The following is a 20,103-nucleotide window of genomic DNA, read 5'->3' as shown; positions in this document are numbered from 1 at the left end:
TTGCTGGAGAGTCTTGTGACATATTACGAGCAAAACAGAAGTAGCCTACAAAGCGCTTGTGATAGAGAGCAACTTAAAGCATATGTTTATTACCATCACATTACATCTTTGTATTGCTTCCACCTGCAAACATTCAGTAATATCTCAAAAACTACTTTAATTGTTAGGCCAACATGATGTCACCATTACCGATGTCACCATTACCCAATTTCTAAAATTGAACACCCCCTACATCTCCCCTCAAAAATGGTTACCTACCTTTCATAACTGTTGCTTCGAGATGTGTTGCTCATGTCCATCCCATTGTAGGTGTGTGAGCACCCACGTACGCGGCCATCGGAGACTTTTGCCTTAGCGGTATCCGTAGGGCCGGTTGTAATGCCCTCTGGAGTGCCGTGCTTATGGCACGGTATATCAGGCGCCACCAGCCCTGAACCCTCTCGGTTCCTTCTTGCCGACAACTCTGAAAGAGGGGCGGGTAATGGAATAGACATGAGCAACACATCTTTAAGAACAACAGTTATGAAAGGTATGTAACCGTTTTTCTTCTTCGAATGCTTGCTCATGTCCATTCCATTGTAGGTGGGCTCAGAGTTCACAGTCTTGCAGACTGGAGTACTGCTCTGCTGAAACCAGCATCAGCCCGACCTTACTGGGTCAGCACATGTGTGGACGGATGTGGGCACGGCACGGCAGATTTCCTGGATTGGCACCTGAGCAGTTCACTCGACTAGGGCACAGGCGTCGTGATTCCTGGCAGCTCATAGCAGTAGCCGATGCAGGCAGTGATCCAGGACAAAATTCTCTGGGCAGACACTGGGCAACCCTTCATCTGGTCTGCGACAGCAACGAACAGTTGTGTAGACTTATGGAACAACTTCGTCCTCTCTATGTAGAAGGCTGGTGCCCGCTGGATGTGCAGAGTATGCAGCCTGCATTCCTCATCTGTAGTATGAGGCTTTGGGCAGAAGACCGGTAGGTATATGTCCTGACCAGTATGGAACTGGAAGACACTGTGGACAGAAAAGCCAGGTGCGGATGTAGCTGGACCTTGTCCTTATAGAAGATTGTATAAGGCAGCTCCGACATGAGCGCCCTGATCTCAGACACCCTATGGGCCAAAGTTATAGCGATCAAAAAGGAGACCTTCCAGGAGAGAAGCAGAAGGGAGCAGGAAGCCAGGGGCTCAAAGAGGGGCCCTGTGAGCCTAGACAGCACAAGATTCTGGTCCCAAGGAGGGACCTGGTCCTGGATATGCTGGTAAAGGCGCTCCAGACCTTTCAGGAACTGTGCTGTCATGGGATGGACGAAGACTGACCTGCCGTGAAACAGAGGATGGAAAGCCAAAATGGCTGCCAAGTGCACCCTGACGGAGGACAGTGACAGGCTCAGGAGCTTAATGTGCAGCAAATAGTCCAGGATGCCATACTGGAGCTATGAGGATGACCATTGCTCTGCCTTGCTTCATCTTGAGCAGGATTCTGTGAATTAATGGCACTGGCAGGAAGGCGTACATCTGCGCTCCCGACCACGGAATCAGGAAGGCGTCCGACAGGGAGCCCTTGTCCCTGCCCAGCACAGAACAGAACACGTGGCACTTTGCCTTCCAGGTGGGGCAAGAAAGCCTGGTATACCAGGCGAACCACCCTGAGCTCCCTGACGTTGACATGGAGGGCTAGGTTGTGTTGCCAACAACCCTGGGTGTTGAGGTCGCCCAGATGGGTCTCCCAACTCAGATCCGACGCATCTGAGATCAAGGTGAGCGAGGGTGACGGGGTTGCGAAGGGAACTCCCTGCAGCACCTACTTGGCATCCTGCCACCAGCCCAGCGAGGATAGGACGTGGCTCGGCACCATGAGCACTCGGTCCAGGGCGTGCCTGTTGGAACATAGACCAAGGACAGCCACGCTTGCAGGGGCCTTAGCTGAAGTTGGGCGTGACTTACCACATAGGTGCTTGCAGCCATGTGACCCATCAGACACAGGCACATTTAGGCTCTTTATGTGGCCGAACAAGTCTGACATAGCTTGAAAGCGTGCTTCCGGTAGAATGGCCCTGGCCTGCATGGAGTTGAGAACCACTCTGATGAACTCTATGCCTTGAGTGGGTGTTAACATGGATTCTTCTGTGTTTATTAGGAGACCCTGATTGCTACAGGTGGAGTGTGCCAGATCGAAGCTGCTCTGGACCTGCTCCGGACACCTGTTTTTGATTAGCCGATCATTGAGATAGGGGGAGATTTGGATCCCTTGATGCCTCAGGTAAGCCGCCACCAGTGCCATGCATTTCATGCACACCCTGGGGGCCGAGGGCAGGCACTGTAAACTGGAAGTGGCGCCCCGCCACTATGAAAGGCAGGAAAAGTCTGTGTCCTGGGAATATGGAGACATGAAAGTAAGCATCCTTTAGGTTGAGAGCGGTGTACCAGTCCCCTGGATCCAGGGAAGGGATGATGGTGGCCAGGGATACTATGCGGAACTTCAACTTCATGAGCAACTTGTTGAGGCCTCGCAGGTTCAGAATGGGTCTGAGTCCCACTTTTGCCTTCAGGAAGTAGCGGGATGACAAAGGGCGGCGGCGGTTAAACTTGGTGTCCCTTTTTCTCGCAGGCCCCTGGCGAGGCTGCCACTGTCTAGGTAGCGAAGGGGGCCGGAACGGCTGCCTGAACATCTGAGGAGTGTGCATCCCCAAGGAGCAAAGGGTTGCCCTTTTATCCTGCAGGTCAGGCAGATGCGTATTTGTTTGGTCGAAAAATAGGCCAACACCATCAAAACAGGAGGTCCTGGATAGAGGCCTGCATCTCCTGGGACAGGCCGGCGGTCTGGAGCCAGGAACGGCACCGCATGACCACTGCTGAGGCGACCACTCGGGCACTGAATCAGTTGTGTCCCAGGCCATCTGGAGAGAGCACAGGGCCGCTGCGGACTTGTGAACTCCTGGGCTGCCCCCTGGGACATGGAGTCCTTGAACCTGAAGAGAGAGTCCCACAAGTTAAAATTGTAGTGGGCCAAGAAGGTCTGGTGGTTCACCACCCGAAACTGGAGAATGGCCGTAGAATAATTTTTTTGACCAAACAAATCCAGTCTCTTATCCTCTCTATTTTTAGGGGTGGAGCTGGTGGGCACCTGCTTGTCCCTTTCATTGGCCACTTACACAACCAACCATCCTGGTGGCAGATGAGTGTACAAGTACTCAAACCCTTTTGCGGGAACAAAGTACTTCTTTTCCACCCTTTTAGAGGTGGGATGGAGGACAGGGTTTGCCAGATGGTTTTGGCAATGTTCAGAACCCTCTCATTTACTGGCAGCACGATCTGGGCTGGGGCTGACGTGGAGAGCACATTATTTAATGTGTCTGTCTGCTCCTCCATCTCCTCCGCCTTGAGGCCCAAGTTGGATGCCACCCTGTGGAGCAGCGCCTGATGTTCACTGAAATTGTCTGGTGGGCTAGCTCTGGAGGCCCCACCACTACCTTGTCTGGGGAGGAGGAGGAGGATTGGATGACCGGGGAAGTCCGGTGGTGTCTTCAACTGTCGGGGAGGGTGGCCTTGGGGTGCATACCGGATCCTCCCCTGTGGCGGCCACCAGGATGTCCTGCACCAAGCCCAGTGCCAAGGGTACCGGGGGCATTGCCTTTGGCCTGTCTGATGCGGCAATTGAAGCTGGTGGGAGTGGGTATGATTGGAACGCCCCATGCATTCCAATAAGGCCATTGGGTCAGCCACTGGCTCTGCTGCCACGTTGGCACCAGTGTCATGGACGGACCTTCTGGAGCCCAATAATGTTGCTTGGGCGAGGGGCTGAACTGCGCCTCCGAGCCTGAGACATCATCACCCTCCAGCGACCAGGCTGTGGTGGATTGAGTCTGATAGCTCACCATCGCCGCCAGAGACTGGTGATGGGAACGGGAGCGTCTCGAGGTCTCGGCGACGACAACCAGCAGTGAGACAAAGACTGGGGCCGCGGAGATCGATGACACCTGGGCGAGCTTCGGCGCGACAATGGGGATCGGGAGCATGGTGCCTATGACTCATAGTGGCGAGCTGGAGACCTGGGTCCACGTGGAGACCAAGAATGTGGCGACCTAGGGCTCTGTTTTGGCTCTGGAGACCGGAGGTGCTCGCCTGTTTTGTGCAAGGCCTTGCTGGCAGACTTGCCCTCACGGGGAGCCTTAGCTGGTTCCAGAGCCGCACGCAGTGCTGGCTGCAGCGGAAGCGCTCTCAGCTCCTCAGGTGCCAGGGCCTCAGAGGGGGTTGACTGCGCCATCGGCCTAGGCCCTTTACCACTCCCTGGAGTCAGTGGCAGGCCCTTTCAGGGAGAGAAACTCCCCAAGCCCGAGCCCTTTAGCGGGCACGGAGTGGGCGTAAGGCCCGAGCAGTGTCCTTTGCCCAAAGACCCTTGGTTGGGCTTGGTTGGTGCCACCTTCTTAGTCTTTTTCTTTGGCACAAGCAACAGGGATCGGTGCCGGAGGGACCCCAGTGCCGGAGGTGTGCTACACACTGAAGTTGAAGTACTGGGTGCCGGTTCGGGCCACGACAGCTCCGAAGGTGGGTGCAGGGCAACCTGCATCAGGAGGGCCCTGAGATGATGTCCTGCTCTCTTCGTGTCCGCGGATGAAAGTTCTAGCAGATGCGACAGTGCTCCTTTATATGGGTTTCCCCAAGGCACTGTAGACAACTCTTGTGAGGATCACTAACAAGCATAGGCCTGTTACACGAAGAGCAGGGTTTGAAACCTGGAGACCCACTGGGACACTATCTAACTAACACTTAACAGGTACTTAAGACCTAACTAACAACGATTAAACTATTTACAGGTAAAGCTCAAGGCTAAGCTAGATGAGAAACCACTAATCTCTTGCGAAGCAAGGGACAGAGGTGCTCCCGCTGACCACCATGGGTGGTAAGAAGGAACTGAGAGGGCGCAGGGCTGGTGGCGCCTGATATACTGCACCATGAGCACAGCACTCCAGAGGGCACCACAGCCAGCCCTCCAGGTACCGCTAAGGCAAAAGTCTCTGATGGCCGCGCACGTGGGCGCGCACACACCTACAATGGAATCGACATGAGCAAGCATTCGAAGAAGAACTATAATTAGAAAGGTAGATAATGTAATCACCTTTTATTAGGACAATAAAATCATTATACAAAACCATGTGTATTATAACTTCACTTTTTATTGACCCAATAAGTACTACATAATCTATATGTCCAATTTTTTTCTAGGGCCAATACATTTAAACACTCGCTGTCTAAGAAAAGTTAAAATTTGTTTATCTGCATTAAAATTCATACTATAGTGATTACTTAAATTGCATTTAAGCAGATGAATAGCAAAGGAAATAAATTAAATTTCCTGTATTACTTTCCATTTGGAAATATTACTTATAAAGTCTGATTTCTCAGCTGAAGGGAAGGAGACTGCATTATTGTCTTCTTGGCAAATGCTGAAACAGGCAATCCTATTTCACTACTGTAATCCTTACAGGAAACTTTCTTGTGACATACCAAAAATTGGATTTAGTGGTTGAGTGAGAGATTGAAAATGCTTGTGGCTCAAGTCTGCTATTCATCCATAGGTCAGACAGAGTGCAGCAAACAATGCCAGATTCCTTACACTGTTCCTGCCTAATGGACTTATACTCAGCCCAAAAAGACCACCCCTTTATCGTGGGGGAAAAAGCTCTAGAATTCATAAGTATTTATTGGCTGTTGAAATATATGCAGGGTATTATGTGTAAATTATATACTATAAAACAAGACCACAGATTGAAATTGGAAAAGAAAGAAAACATCAAGCCTTTTAAAATTATTTTCATATAAAAGAAGGACTGTACAAAAAGTTTAATTCAGTTAACATGATCTTGTTAGACACAATGTAGCGTACTAGATTACAGAAAAATATGGTATGCTAAAAATAAAGATATCTCTTAATATGGACAGCAACATAGCTTTTTTTCCAATAGTTTCTTTACACAGCTTTGCAAGAAAAAATTATTTGTTAAGTAACTAAACAAAGCCACAAGGAGTCCCCATAAGACAACTTTCTCAGTACCTATCATATTTATTATTTTCTCATTCAAACATAATTAAAATTGGCTATGTTTAAAACAGTGCAATAAATCAGACTTAATTGTTAAATATTAATTTTAAGAATGGGTCTTTATGAATTAAAAATGAAAATCAGTCTCAGTAATAAACATCTTGTTTGGTATATTTTTAAATGTGAAGTCATCCTTAACATAACTACAGTAAATATCGGTGTTCATTGTAGCTTGTAAATTCAATTTTATTTTTTCAAAACATTTCATCTTACATCAAAATATCTAAAAATTAACACACTTTACAGAAAATAAAATAATGTTGAATTAATTGTCATGGTAAATTATTCAGCAAGCATAGCAGTTTATCTGCGTAGTTTGGCCAGTTAGGCCAAATACACATTTAGAGTTTCAAAAAGTGCCCTTTTGCAAAAACACTGAAAAAATAGCAGGCAGAACATTTTAACTAATGTTATAAAGAAACCCTTTTGGTTTAAGAGGTGACAGGAATTCAATATCAATTATAATTCACTCCAGGAGTGACCATTGTATTTAAGTGGTATTCAAGAAAGACTGCTTGATGTCCAAACTATAGTTGACAGCTAATTTCCAATGTCCATCTTTGTATCTTCCCGAGGAAGAATGATTTGATTAACGTCCAGCAAAGCAGAGTATTTTATTTTTCCAATTGTAAAAGGACACCATCAACTTGAAAATCCTATTTCTGCCTGAAAAATTTTATATCTACATTATAAACAATAAGGAGCCCAGTGGCATTTTAAAGACTAACAGATTTATTTGGGCATAAGATTTTGAGGGTAGATTCTGAAGAAGTGGGTTTTTTACCCACAAAAGCTTATGCCCAAATAAATCTTAGTCTTTAAGGTGCCACTGGACTCCTCGTTGTTTTTGTGGATACAGACTAACACGGCTACTCCTCTGATACTTGGTACCATATCTACTTTAGTTATAAATAACTATACACCTAGGAAAGATTATTAAAAGCTAAAGAAGTTAGTAGAAAAAGATCCTCTATTTTTTCTGTTTGTTAACTTTGAGTGTTTGATAGCATTTTCTTTATAGTTCATTTCCCTATGTAATCAGTTATTCAGTCATTTTATCTCTTCCCGACAATACCCTAATAAGCAACAACAGGCAGCAGAAAAGCTTATGAAATTTAACAGATTTTTTAAAAAGCTCTTATTTTAATGATGCCCTATCAGAAAATTGATATTTTTTAAATTAGTCACTTTAAAGAAAAATCAAGATGACAGTGTCTCTTTAAAGCATCTAGAGGGTGTTGGCAACCATGCCAACACTAAAGAAATTAATGTTCAGGAAAATGTTAATAAACTAAAACCAAACCCAACAAAAAAATCCTATGTCCTTTGCAGGATAACAACACAGAAGTCGATGATTGTTGGTAGCGTTAATATAACAATGTTTCAGTAGTGAGAATTTTAAGTTCAAACAAATTTAGAATGTTATTCCTTACAAATATCCTTCATGCTAACCTAATAATGTCCCTCACAATTGATTTACATTGGAAAAAACAAAAACAAAAAATGTAGACTTTCAAATCTTTCATGAATACATTTTTAAATGAATTTACTATTAACCATGCCTTCACAGGTTATGGTTTATATTATTAAAATATCTGACTGCTTATAATGGGGCAAAGAATGATACGGTATTTTAACTTAATACTTTGGGCTTATATATATGGGGGTCACCACCATCATGTAATAAGAAAATATTTAAGAGGAATAATAAACTCCCCTTTATCGAGACAATTAACACAATTTCCATTTTGCATTTTTTTCTCCTTCAGTTAAAGCCAAGATGAAATCCTCGCAGTGTGACCTTTAACTGTGTAGAATTAAATGTCTGTTTCTCAATGCAGATCTATGCAAAGTGTTCAAACACAAACTCAAGATGAGAAACTATGCAATGATTTGCTCAAAAAGGCTATGCAAAACCAGAACTCCTCCTCTGAATTTTCACAGACTGAATTAACTTACTTTAGAGGAAGTAGAATCACACTCTTGACAAATCCATCCATAGCCTGTCTGTTTTGGAGATTTTTTCAAAGGAGGTTCCAGGCAACCAAAATGGTAGCAGAGCCTGCATTCATCACACCTGCAGGAGAAACAGATATAGTGTGTTTCTTCAAAAATTAAATCAAGCCACTCTATAAGCACTTTGGGGTAGTTCACCCCATGGAAAACTTACCCCCAAATCTCCGAATCATTAGTTTGAATTAAAACAGACATTTTCAGGAAGGGTGATTAAAAATGTACACTCACACATTTCAAGTATGTTTCTATTTAATTTGGAATATTCTCATGCAGAAATGCAGAAGGCCGCTATGTATTTTCTGTATATTTATGATTTGCAGAATTTAGTACACTTTCCAGCTAACAAAACTTTTTACATTATGGATCTTCCATAATGTCTGCCAACAGGTCTAGTAATTCAAACATGTTTACAATTGCATGAATGATTTTTTTAAATAGTGACTTTGTAACCAATAAATAAAATCTGCACAATAATGTGAGATTCTTTTAGTAAGAATTTGAAAAGGTCATTCAGTTAAAACATTTTGCTGTCATCTTTCATTTATAACTGACAAAAATTGTACCCTGTACACATCATAATTCTGAGTTTATCAACAAGCTTTTTGATCATGTTTTGTGCCAGGTACAACCCACAGACAGTCTGAAATATCTATCATAACTATTCTTCGTTCAGACATTCTTAGTCTACTGCCACTGAAGAAGCATTTGCTATACTGCAGTGCTTAATGAAAGGAGTCTTACATCAGACAGTACAACAATATGCTCAAGAGGAAAAAAGAATTTAACAGCAAATAATGGAAATTCATACATCTTATTGAAGTGGTTGTCTTCATCACTTTTTTGAATACACCCTATGATCTTTTGTTCAAACGGGAAAGCTTTTTAAAAACTAATTTTGTCAGATTCCTTTTATTTATTCCATTTAAGTGTCTCAAATGTTTGAATTAAAGCCTCATAAGCCAGGAAATCCACAAATAAGAAGGTAGCAAAGCAAATTTAAGAAACCCCCATACTGTAGCAAGGTGCAGAATGCAGAATTCTTTTTTTAAAACATAAATGGCATGGTGTGCTACTTATCAGACCAAGAACAACAATATATTTTAATAAATTATTAACAGTACACAAAGCACATAACAAAAAGAGGATTAAACAAAAGGAATGCACTAAAATATTTGAAAAGGAAAACTCCTTTTAAAAATATATATAAAAATATAACCAATTTGGGATAGTATTTGGTTAACCTAAACAAGTATTTTTCTAGCATTACCGCAGAGGGTGCACATTCTGGAATTGTCTCCTTTTTTATGTAGTCATATAGAGCATGATCACTGGTACAGGTGAAATCTCTGTTCTGCCAAGATCCTTTCTTAGTAATGCCTTTTTACACTATTGCCTACTTCCATATGGACACTCTGGGCACTAACAAGAGTTTTGCCTGCTTAAGGAATGCAAGACTGGGCCTAAAAGATATTTTTACATTGGCATACATCATAATGAAAACAGTACCCTGCATAGCACTTACTATGTTAAACTGTATCTTTGCCTGATTGTAGTATAAGCCCTATGACTACAAAATAAAATCTTAACGGGGCTTTTAAAATCAATTCCATAATAAAAGATATTAAGAGCAGTATAAGTATAACCATGTTGTAAACATTTTGTTTAGTCACTGGATAGATAATTATTAGTAGCATAACTAGAAATATAAACAATTAAAAAAATCTTGCAAAGGCATATTACCAAATAAATAAATAAAATAGAAGGGAGGCAGGATTGTTAATGATGAGAGATGGGAATATAAGAGCCTGGACTCCTGAATCCTTTTCCTGGCTTTGCAAATGATTTTTGTGACCTTCGATAAGTCACTTAACCATCTTGTGCCTCAGTTTCTGCCTCTGAAAAGAAGTGTAATATTCCTAATCTATTTCACAGAAATGTCTTGAAGTTTATCTTGGAAACCCTTACACTTGTGAGCAGTGCCTACACACAAGTATTCTAACTGAATTCCTCCTTTCTGTCAAACATTTAGAGATCTTCCAATATGTAAATTATATTTTATCAGACTTATTTTCAACGGATTCTATTGGATCCTAAAATCTACAAATGTCAGAATATTAGTCATTTCAGCACAACCTACACAGATTCTGTTAGCAGACTGTTTGTAATAGCACAGCAGTATGGGAGAATAGTTGTAACAGAAATGTTCTATTTAAAAGAAAACAATCTTTCCTCTTCAAAATCATGCTTTAAAATCTCTAATTTGGACGGAGGGGAAACATCTTTCATCCAGAATGCCCAATATTCTGATTTTACTTTAAGCCATGTTTCAAAAGTCATCCAGTAAATCTACATAAGGTGGGGTGAAATGACTATAACATTATGAGAGAAGATACAGGTTGCAGTATCCTAAAGTCAAGTTTTGTTCTTGTAGTCAATTGAATTTTCTTTTCACATCATTTTATTTTGTCTGTAAAGAACAATATTCTCATGTTTTTCTTGAATATGTATATACTAAATTAAAAACTTCAATATAAAAAAGTTTCCAGAGACTAAGTGTTTTTTTTTATTTAAATATATATACAAAACTGGTGAGAGCATGTGGATGATAAAATCATCCTCATATACCACACACCGTTCAAATGTGAAAGTATCTCGTGATGCATATTTACAAAATGATAACCATAAATTGTGAAACATTGCTTTTATATTGTTTTTTATAAAAATATATTCTGGTATAGTAGAACCTAAATTTGATCTTTTAAAAATATGAATATAAAAGAGCTCCCTTAGTGAAAAAAGCATAGTAAAATGCTAAATGTACTGTGCAATGATAGGTAAATTAAAATAAATTTAGTTGTTTAAAAAAAGATGATCTTCTAGGCACAAAACTATGATTATCCCAATATCCTTTTCATTGATTCCAATGGGAATTTGACCATTGACTTCTATAGCAGCTGGACTAGACTCTACCAGTGTTAATATGGTGAGATGGTAGGATACAGTCTACATTTCTGGTACATTTCTGATAAAATGAAAGATCTACTAATGAGAATATTTTACTACTGGACCATCTGCCTGGCAGCACTGTTGTGTGATACATTTTTGGTGATTGAGCTTCAAATTCTTAGAGAAAAAGGGACAGCTCACACACATTTCAGCTCTGTAAAGAAAACACTTGTTCCTCCTTGATGAATTATAGTCTAGCATTGGCACCAGCATTGGAGGAAACCTGGTCAGTTATCATATGCCTGTCCGTTTGGTTACAAAGACAACTGGCAAAATGAGTATTAAGGTCTGCAATATGAATCATATACTATGGTCCAGGGTCCTAGTCAAATGAGGAGATGGAAAACGTACTGTCAGATCCAGAAACAGAACCTAAACAAACTATAACATGACTTTAAAACTTTAAAGTTATGTGAATTTGTTGGTTGTGAAAGATGACAAGTTAATAGTCCAGGAACTTTGCAGTAGTCATATTCACAGAACAGGTGGAGCATAGATACCAACAGTGCACGCTTCCCTATACTACCCGGAGAAATGTGCCTCAGACATGATCTTGTGGGAACTCTTCTAGACGTGAATAGATAGTTATGTACTTGGCTTCTCTGCTAGGGTTATAAACAAGCTGGCTAGCACACACTGCTTTCTATATATGTATAATATTAGTTTAGCAATGTATATCCTCCGTAGTTTAGACCAGGGTGTCCAACCTACAGCCCATCAGAGCATGTCATAAGGCCCAGGGCATTCTCCAACACAATATACAAAGATTAATTCATTAGCATTTTGTCATCTTTACATCATTTTAGTTTACACAAGTGTGTACTTAGAAACAACCTATATAAACAATATGAAACAAGCTGAACTTAAAATATAAATCAATACATGTGACTTTAAATCTTATTAAAATGTATAGAAATCTATTTGGTTCATACAAGCTTGTGCTTAGGTTTATGTGGCCCTCCTGTGTAATAAGGTTGGGCACCGCTAGTTTAGACAAAATATTAACCACGTGCATCAATGGTCAAATTTTCCAAAACGGGCACCCAAATTTTCATCCCCCACTATTTGAGGATAATTTACTGGCCATTATATGCCAAAGTATGTGATCTATGAGTGCAATTAAGTACACAGGCATCTCAGTGGTCTAAGAGTTGTACCCAGAACTTTGTGAAAACAAAAAATGGAGATCCTTTAAGGGTAGACTAAAAAACAAGCTCCTGATGTTAAAATAGCTTTAACTGATATGGTGCTACCTACTATTGTCAATGCCTTTAACAAGATTCAAATCATGTTACATAACAAAATTAGGAAGTGCTTTGTTTTCCATTCCAAAAAGGAAGGCAGGTAATTAATTTTCTAATTTTACATGAAGAAAATACGGTAGATAAACTGAAGAAGGAAGGTGAAAATTTGTAGTAGTTAGATTAATAAGTTAAATAATAAAGGAAATGGTAACAATTGAAAGGAAATATTGTTCATGTGTAAAAAATATAGAATGGAGGTCAAGAATTTCCTCACAGCAAGAGGCTGATTAGACAGTTCCATACCTGAAACACGTATGCTTTGTTCTTTATTAAAGTGATCTCCATCTGCTCATGCCCTTGGAATTTTTTGAGCAGTATAGCCTGCTGTGTTCAAGCTCCACATAACTCTGTATTTTTCCTGTTCATAATTAACTAATTATGCTCTAATCAATAGTGTAGATCCTGATTTTACAATGTAAATCAGATAAATGAGATAATGGCTGGGGGTCAATCTCATTTTATTTACAAAGCTCAGCGCGCACATCCAATTTCATTACATCGCATCTACCCGCACAGGAGGGAATCTTATCAGCTGGCCTGCAGAAATCTTAGAGTGAGTAGTGGGGAAAAAGACCTGTGCTTTTATAAAGGAACAGTGGATGCAACGCATACCCATTACAGACACATTTGTAAGTCACCACAGTTAATATCATATAAATTTACAAAGAGCTGACTCAGGCAGAGTGAGAAAACCTATTTTGCATTCATAAGTCAGCAGTGCCCATCTATAGCTGTAAAAGTAATTACCTACAAGTCCCTGAAACACAACATTAATAAGCTAATCTTTAAATTCAACTTCACATATATGCTTCAGAGACTACAGAAAATCTCTCTCACTTAAATGTGCACACCATTGCACATTTTCTACAATGTCATGCAAAAGGGTACCATGTTAAAAAAAATCGCAATTAACTTAGACTATATATATATATATATATATATATATATATATATATACACACACACACACACACACACACACACACACACGTTCATCTCTAAGGGTAAATCTATTTTATGGGAGGAGAATATACAACATTCCTAGAGCACGAGACAAATCTTTTGCATTAGAGGGGGCCTATCATACAGTCGTTCCTCAGGCAAAATTCCAATAGATTCAGTCTAGAATTTTACAAACAATAAACTGTCAAATAACTGACTAGCCTGAGCTGTACGTTCACTCCATCACCCATCAGTTCAGAACTACAATGCTTCTGCAATTCCAACACCAGGGGTGTATTTAACTGTCTCACTATGCTGCCTGGGTTTCCCTCTGCGTTGACTTATTCGGGCCCCGTCTCCTAATTAGGCGTTCCTAATACTACACACACTGTGAAGGACAAACCTCCTTCGTCACCCACTAGGCTCTCCCACTTGCTGACTCAATATTTATCCTTAAATCCATGCCTGCCCAACACTGCTAGACCTCTCCTGAGTAGAGGCTCAAATGTGAACATGTGTACTACATTTGTGATGTGCACAGAGACTAAACTAAAACTGACAGTTTTTCACTTATCTAAAGCTAAAGTTGAACCCAGGATCCAGAGATGAAAGGATAGTACCTTCTAGATTGCACTATCAAGCCGTATGTTTTCATTTTCCTTACCCAAATAAGGACTCCGAGAAAAAATAAAATACTTTTGTCATGCAATATTCATCGGGCATTCTGCTCTTTAGACAACCATCCCCCAGGCATCTACTGAAAAATGTGGAAATATTTTCAATGCCTGCATTCCATAATCATTATATTGCATAATCATGCAACCCTACTTCATGAGTTCCAATGAAAGTTATTTTCGTTTCGATGTGCTCTGTAGGTTTAGGTAACATGCCCTTCTTTAAATAAATACAAATTATGGGTCAAACAAAAAAGAAAAGAAAAGATAGATTACACAACTCCAACTGAAAGTATACAGGCCATATCCTCAGCATCCCTTGGCCTCCTTTCTAATGATCAGGAAGAAACCTGTCCCAATTAGGCAGCTGGGTATTACCCCGGTTTAGAGTAATCCCTGAATGGTGTAAAACTAGCACAGCTAGCTTTACATTACCTGCCCCTCTCCCTCTACCATCCCAGTGTAAAGGAAAAGTGGTGTCCAAAGTGCTTTGCAGTCTAACCTGTACACCCATCCTCACTCACACACACCAAATGTATCACCATGGATTAGTAAAGGCTCTGAACTTTTGGCCGTAATTTCAATTTAAGATTAATAAGGTACACATAGCTTTCTGTCTACACAGTATTTCAAACCTATCACAACACACTTAAGGTATCAATTTTGGTTCTTTATAACCACGCATTTTAAAAGTAAACATCTAGAGGCAAAGAAAAAATCATGCATTGACTACCTTCACACAATTTTGGAAAGATATATTTTGTATATTTATAACGTAAGACTCCCTAAACGGTCAGGGACACAAAAATCTCGTCTGCTCTATGAAATAAATGAACTCAAAGAAACTATTAAAAAGCATTTACAAATTAAAATGTAGAAATATTAGCAGAAAACCTGCTTCAACATATATGCAAGTTATAAGTTATATATAACAGCATCCTTCTAGGGCAGAAGTGTATGTTCACTTTTGTTATGAGGCAGCTGTGGTACATCATAAACTGTGCAACACACTATGGGTTCCCAAAACAAATTATATAGGGAATTCCATAAGTACATGCACACACAAGGGGAATTAAATGCATAGATACAATGTATGTGTCTCTCTACGAGCATGTGTGTTTCAAATATACTGGGGTTATAAACTGTATGTGATATATACCTACTGTATATGATCTGCTTTTATATTATTTTTAACCTAGATTGAGTAGTTCTATGAAGACAGGGTGCTAGAAAGATACATACTACATATTTTCCCTTCTGGGAGACAGAGGAAAGGGTGGTTGTATTTTTGTTTGTTTTGTATCCATTAAAATTAGACTCTGGAAACTCTTGTTTGTTACAGACAAACTATGAGCAGGTACTGTACTAAATTATTTCTCCCGGTCCTAACCTGTAACATCCACACTACTCCAAAAGTTTGGGCATTTCAGGAGTTCAAACTATTGTAATCAACTGTACTCAATTGCCTGGTGGTTGTGAACTACTGTCAGTGCCCACTAAGAATTAGAAGATCACCACGGAACATTTCAAGATATGAAATATGGAATATTTTACCTGGGTTTCCAGAGAGGAAAGGCAAATGAAATAACTCACTACATGAGAGAGAGTTGTACACCTTACCAAAATAAAGCCCCCACACAACACAGCTGACAAGAAAAGTCATTATTCTATCTTCCAATGTTTTCATGTTTGCTAATCACCAATACATTTTCCTCATTCCACGTGAGACTGGAGCATATATTTCAGTTAAGTCAGTGTTTGCTAGCTATAAAATGGTTGTAGTAAATAATGCTTAACAGAACAGTTATTTCATAAACATGTACCTGAGTATCTATAGTATTGACAATGCTGGACCAGTGGAGGATGATTGGTTTAACAGAGTACTGAATACATATTTTGGGGGAGGGGCATCAATGGAAAAACACAGACAAAATTTACTGTCTTGGATTAAGAAATTTAAGTAATCTACCAATAACAAATGAAAATTTAAGGTAGCAAAAATTAAAACCAGGAAGTGGCACTCACTGTCTCACATTATGTCTTCAGCAGAGGGTTCTGTGGCACCTTTAAGACTAACAGAAGTATTGGGAGCATAAGCTTTCGTGGGTAAGAACCTCACTTCTTCAGATGCAAGGCATTGGTGATGCAAGGCATCTGAAGAAGTGAGGTTCTTACCCACGAAAGCTTATGCTCCCAATACTTCTGTTAGTCTTAAAGGTGCCACAGGACCTCTGTTGCTTTTTGCAGATTCAGACTAACACGGCTACCCCTCTGATACATTATGTCTTCAGAGAGAATAAAAGAATGCTGTACTGGGAACTGGAGGTGGTAACACAAAGGCTAATTATTAACCATATGTCACAGTACATTTTGTTTTCTAGTAAGATAATGTTAAAAAAAAAAAGTCATTAGTAATTCCTAGCCAGACATTAAGTGGGGCCTGCATCATACATGATGAATTTTTTTTCTATTAACATAATGGCTGGATGTAATTTTCTCTAGTCACCTGTTTCTGAATTCTCCAAGAGTTGAATCTAAACTCCGTCCTCTCTTATCTAAAATGGCCTTCTGACTTGAAAACTGGACTCCCAAAATACACATTTCTTCATTTAGGAGGAGCTTTGTGTGTGCCTTATGGCTAAAGAACATTTATAAAATGTTAAAAAGAAAATCTTCTTTTGACTCTTTTTTTTTCAAAACAATACAACTTGTTAGACACATCAAGTTAATTTTATTGAATATAATATCCAAACATGAGATGCCCTAATAAGATATGACTTTTAAATTAGTATACACCAATTTATATTTTTCTCCTATCACTTAATACAGCATGTATCTTTTTTCTTTTATGTTTAAAATTTATTTTCAACTAAAAATATACCTTGATAGATGACAAAAACCCCCACCATAGATCAAGAAGTTCCAAGATATGTCGCAAAGTTACAAGTATGATTACACTTGAACAGAGTTTTTTCCCAAGCAAGTTCAAGATGAAACAATGGAGATGTCTATATACTGCTGCTGTAGATTTAAGAACTTGATCAGTATAGTTTGTAGACCAAAATATTATGTCTGTATCTATCTGGAGGTACATGGACGTAGATGAAGATCTTTCAGATGGTATGCTGTGTGATCAGTTCTTCATTCATTCCCAACTTATATAGCAGTTTCATATTTAAATTAGAAAAAACAAAATCAAAAACCAAAACATACCTTGACCTGAACACCACAGCAAAATTAATCCAAGTAAGACAATGTTCATATTTTCCTGTTTGTCTCAGCAGTGATCCAGAAAGCATGGATATATTTCTGTTCACTCGAACATTTGAAAGCGGAAACAATTAGTTCATGCTAATAAACACAAAATCAATTCTTCTGCAGCAAGCCTATTATTTCAAAATGAGAAAGTGTCAAGTGTTTTACAGGTCTGTTATTGCCACTGTACTGAAATAATCCTTTTACATAAACTATCGTATACCACAACACAGTATTTATATAGGAATATTCTTATTAAACTGCATATTAGTAGAGCAGCAGACTGATGGCAAAGCGTTGATTTTTTTAAAAAGAAATCAATACCACCACAGAGGAACAAACAGTATTTAAGTCCCATAGGTTTCTGTCACTCTTCAATGAATCCAAGCACTGTATATCATCATTTGTCAAGGAAGCACAGGGGAACAAGACATTACTTAACAGGACAATTCTGACACAACATTTATCTGGAATTTTCCAACAATGGATATATCAAATGTTCCTGATTAGTGCAAAAAATGCAGACAAATTAACTGCCTTGTCAGTCCAAGTAACAAACCAATCAATTACATTCTAGCCAAACCTGACAAGCAAACTCAACTTTTTGTCACGATAAGCTTATGAAAAAGACAAGATAGCTGTTCTCCTTTACTTTATGTACTCTATTGAGAGTTTTCCACATTTTAAAATCACATTTCTAAAAGAGGTTTCCAGGATTGCCTCCGAGGATGAGCTGTGGTAGAGTTGTGTCTCATGAAGGGTATCTACACAGTAAAGTGATAAGAAAAGAATATTAACATTTAAGATCATAGCAGCTCTGCTCTGTGTCTTATGAAACATTTTAACACCACAGTAGATTTAAATAATATGTATGGTCAGATCCAAATAGATAGTTTAAGAGTAATGTCATACACATAAGCCTTTTTCTTTTCTAAGAGTCCAAACTTCAAACTGACTTGGGTTAAGTGTGGCATCCTTTTTGATTCTTTGCTCAGTGCAGTTCAAAAAGAAGAGAAGACTGCACAGGTTTTTGATCATAAAAGCAATGGCTTAGTTAAGACAGACAAACATGAACATGCAAGATAGCATTTTCCTCATAGGTGTAACTCTAAGCAATAATACATGACACAGTGTGCAGATAAACCTGATGCTCACACTTCTTGGGTGCATTGTTGCAGTTGCATGTTTGTTTTATAGAAATAGTATCAGAAAATAGGCTTATTTACTTAATTTTTACTAAACATCCACTCTCAAGACAGAACAAACCCTTTCTTTAAAAAATAATCACTTTCTATTCAGAATTTGAGGTACTTAAAGTACTTTTAGTATCTCTCTTAAAAAATACTGCTTACATTACAAGTAATTAAGTGAAAAATGAGTAAAAAAAGAGATTGTGTCAAAGAAAAATTACCACTTAAAGAAACATAACAGGAATGTTTTGCAGTTTTCTAGCACCAATGTTCATTTAATGTTAGATTTAGGGGTGCATTCCTTTGAAGAGCAGGGGAGTAACGTATGTAAATCCACTTCATTCCTCCCTTCTCCCTTCATCTTGATGAACTGAGACATGGTTAGATCCTTAAATTAGCTGCAATGAGCAACAATGATTTTACTATTTAATGAATTAAGTTTTAATAATGACTCTGCACATCATGCAGTACTGATGTAAAGCCAAACCAAGGCCAGTAAAGGAGTACTCTAAAGTCTAAAGGATCTGCGGAGCAGGTCCAGGAAGCCTATAAAGAAAGTATATTTTAAATATGTTTTTTAAAAAAATCTATGTACACTGTTAAAAGGCACTGGGTGAAAGATCTAAACAGTGTATGCCTAGGAATAGCAAGACAGCAATTCTGCAACATAATGAATGTTTGTTACATATACATTAAAAAAGAAAACTTCCATTTAAAAACAAGCTTTATACTGCCTACTCTCTAATTTAATATTTACAGTATTTCCAAAATTGGGCTATGTCAACATTTCTTTCACATCAAAAAGCCTCCACCTAATTTACTACAGGCTATTTAAGTAAACAATGGCTACTTATACATATAAGCAGCTCAAGCAACAATTGATTCATGTAAATGGAAGACAAAAAAATATAACTGAGCAAACATACTAATGAGAACTCACGTTATCCACAAATAGTAATTGATTATCAACATTACTGATTTGTGGAAACTCACAAAACATTTCTTCTGTGTCATTATTATTAAATCTCTTGTCCACGGCTTGCTCATGAGAAACAGAGTGGATAAAAATCAATAATTAAAAACAAATAATAACAACCAGATTTTTTAAATTTAAATCAGATTTTAATATAAATTGAATACAGATAAATTTTTAAAATAAACCTATTTAAAATTAAATTTTAAATTTGACAGCCTATGTTAAGGGCTAAGCTTATTATAATCTATTAAAATCATTTAAATTAAATACAAAAAGAAATATTAAGCAGTACATGTTTGCTGCCAAGTTTTAAAGAAAATCAGACCATTGATTTGGTGGAAGTACTAGAGTTTGCTCAGTGCTAAGCCAGCTTTTGACAGCAGTAGCATCATCTGCAGGTGCAGAGAGAATATTTTATTCATTTCAGTTTATTCAACTAGTTCAGTTCGATGACTAATTCATTCAAAAGTTAAGAAACCAATTGGGAGTTGAAAAAGCAGAAAAGCTTGTTTTTCCTCTTCCAATTTATGAGCAAACACTATGTCTGGGGGGTAAAATCTACTAGTTCTAAAATCGTGAAAGACACAGTGTCCAGAAACAATCAGTTCAATAAACTAACTACAGATAATACTCCCTTTG

General features: G+C 38.9%; 1 protein-coding gene across 15 annotated transcripts in view; it reads right to left on the bottom strand.

Annotated features, from left to right (window-relative positions):
• The window catches only part of PHF14 (PHD finger protein 14), a 267,127-nt gene that overhangs the window by 80,239 nt on the left and 166,785 nt on the right, over positions 1–20,103 (bottom strand). For 7 of the 15 annotated variants that reach the window (XR_010598267.1, XM_065583162.1, XM_065583155.1 and 4 more), the window contains one exon: positions 8,061–8,178. The exons of 6 other annotated variants lie outside the window; for them this stretch is intronic. Coding sequence is in view for 6 of the 9 variants with exons in the window: in XM_065583162.1 (XP_065439234.1) it covers positions 8,061–8,178 (118 nt within the window). In the remaining 3 variants the exon portion in view is untranslated. Of the gene's footprint in view, positions 1–8,060; positions 8,179–17,256; positions 18,063–20,103 lie in introns of all 15 variants that reach the window. 2 more of the 15 variants (XR_010598265.1, XR_010598266.1) reach the window with 1 other exon arrangement.

Source organism: Chrysemys picta, chromosome 2 (assembly GCF_011386835.1).
Source record: "Chrysemys picta bellii isolate R12L10 chromosome 2, ASM1138683v2, whole genome shotgun sequence".
In the NCBI taxonomy this organism is placed as follows: domain Eukaryota; kingdom Metazoa; phylum Chordata; order Testudines; family Emydidae; genus Chrysemys; species Chrysemys picta.
The sequence above is the reverse complement of the archived record's forward strand: the minus strand, read 5'-3'. Positions and strand labels throughout refer to the sequence as shown.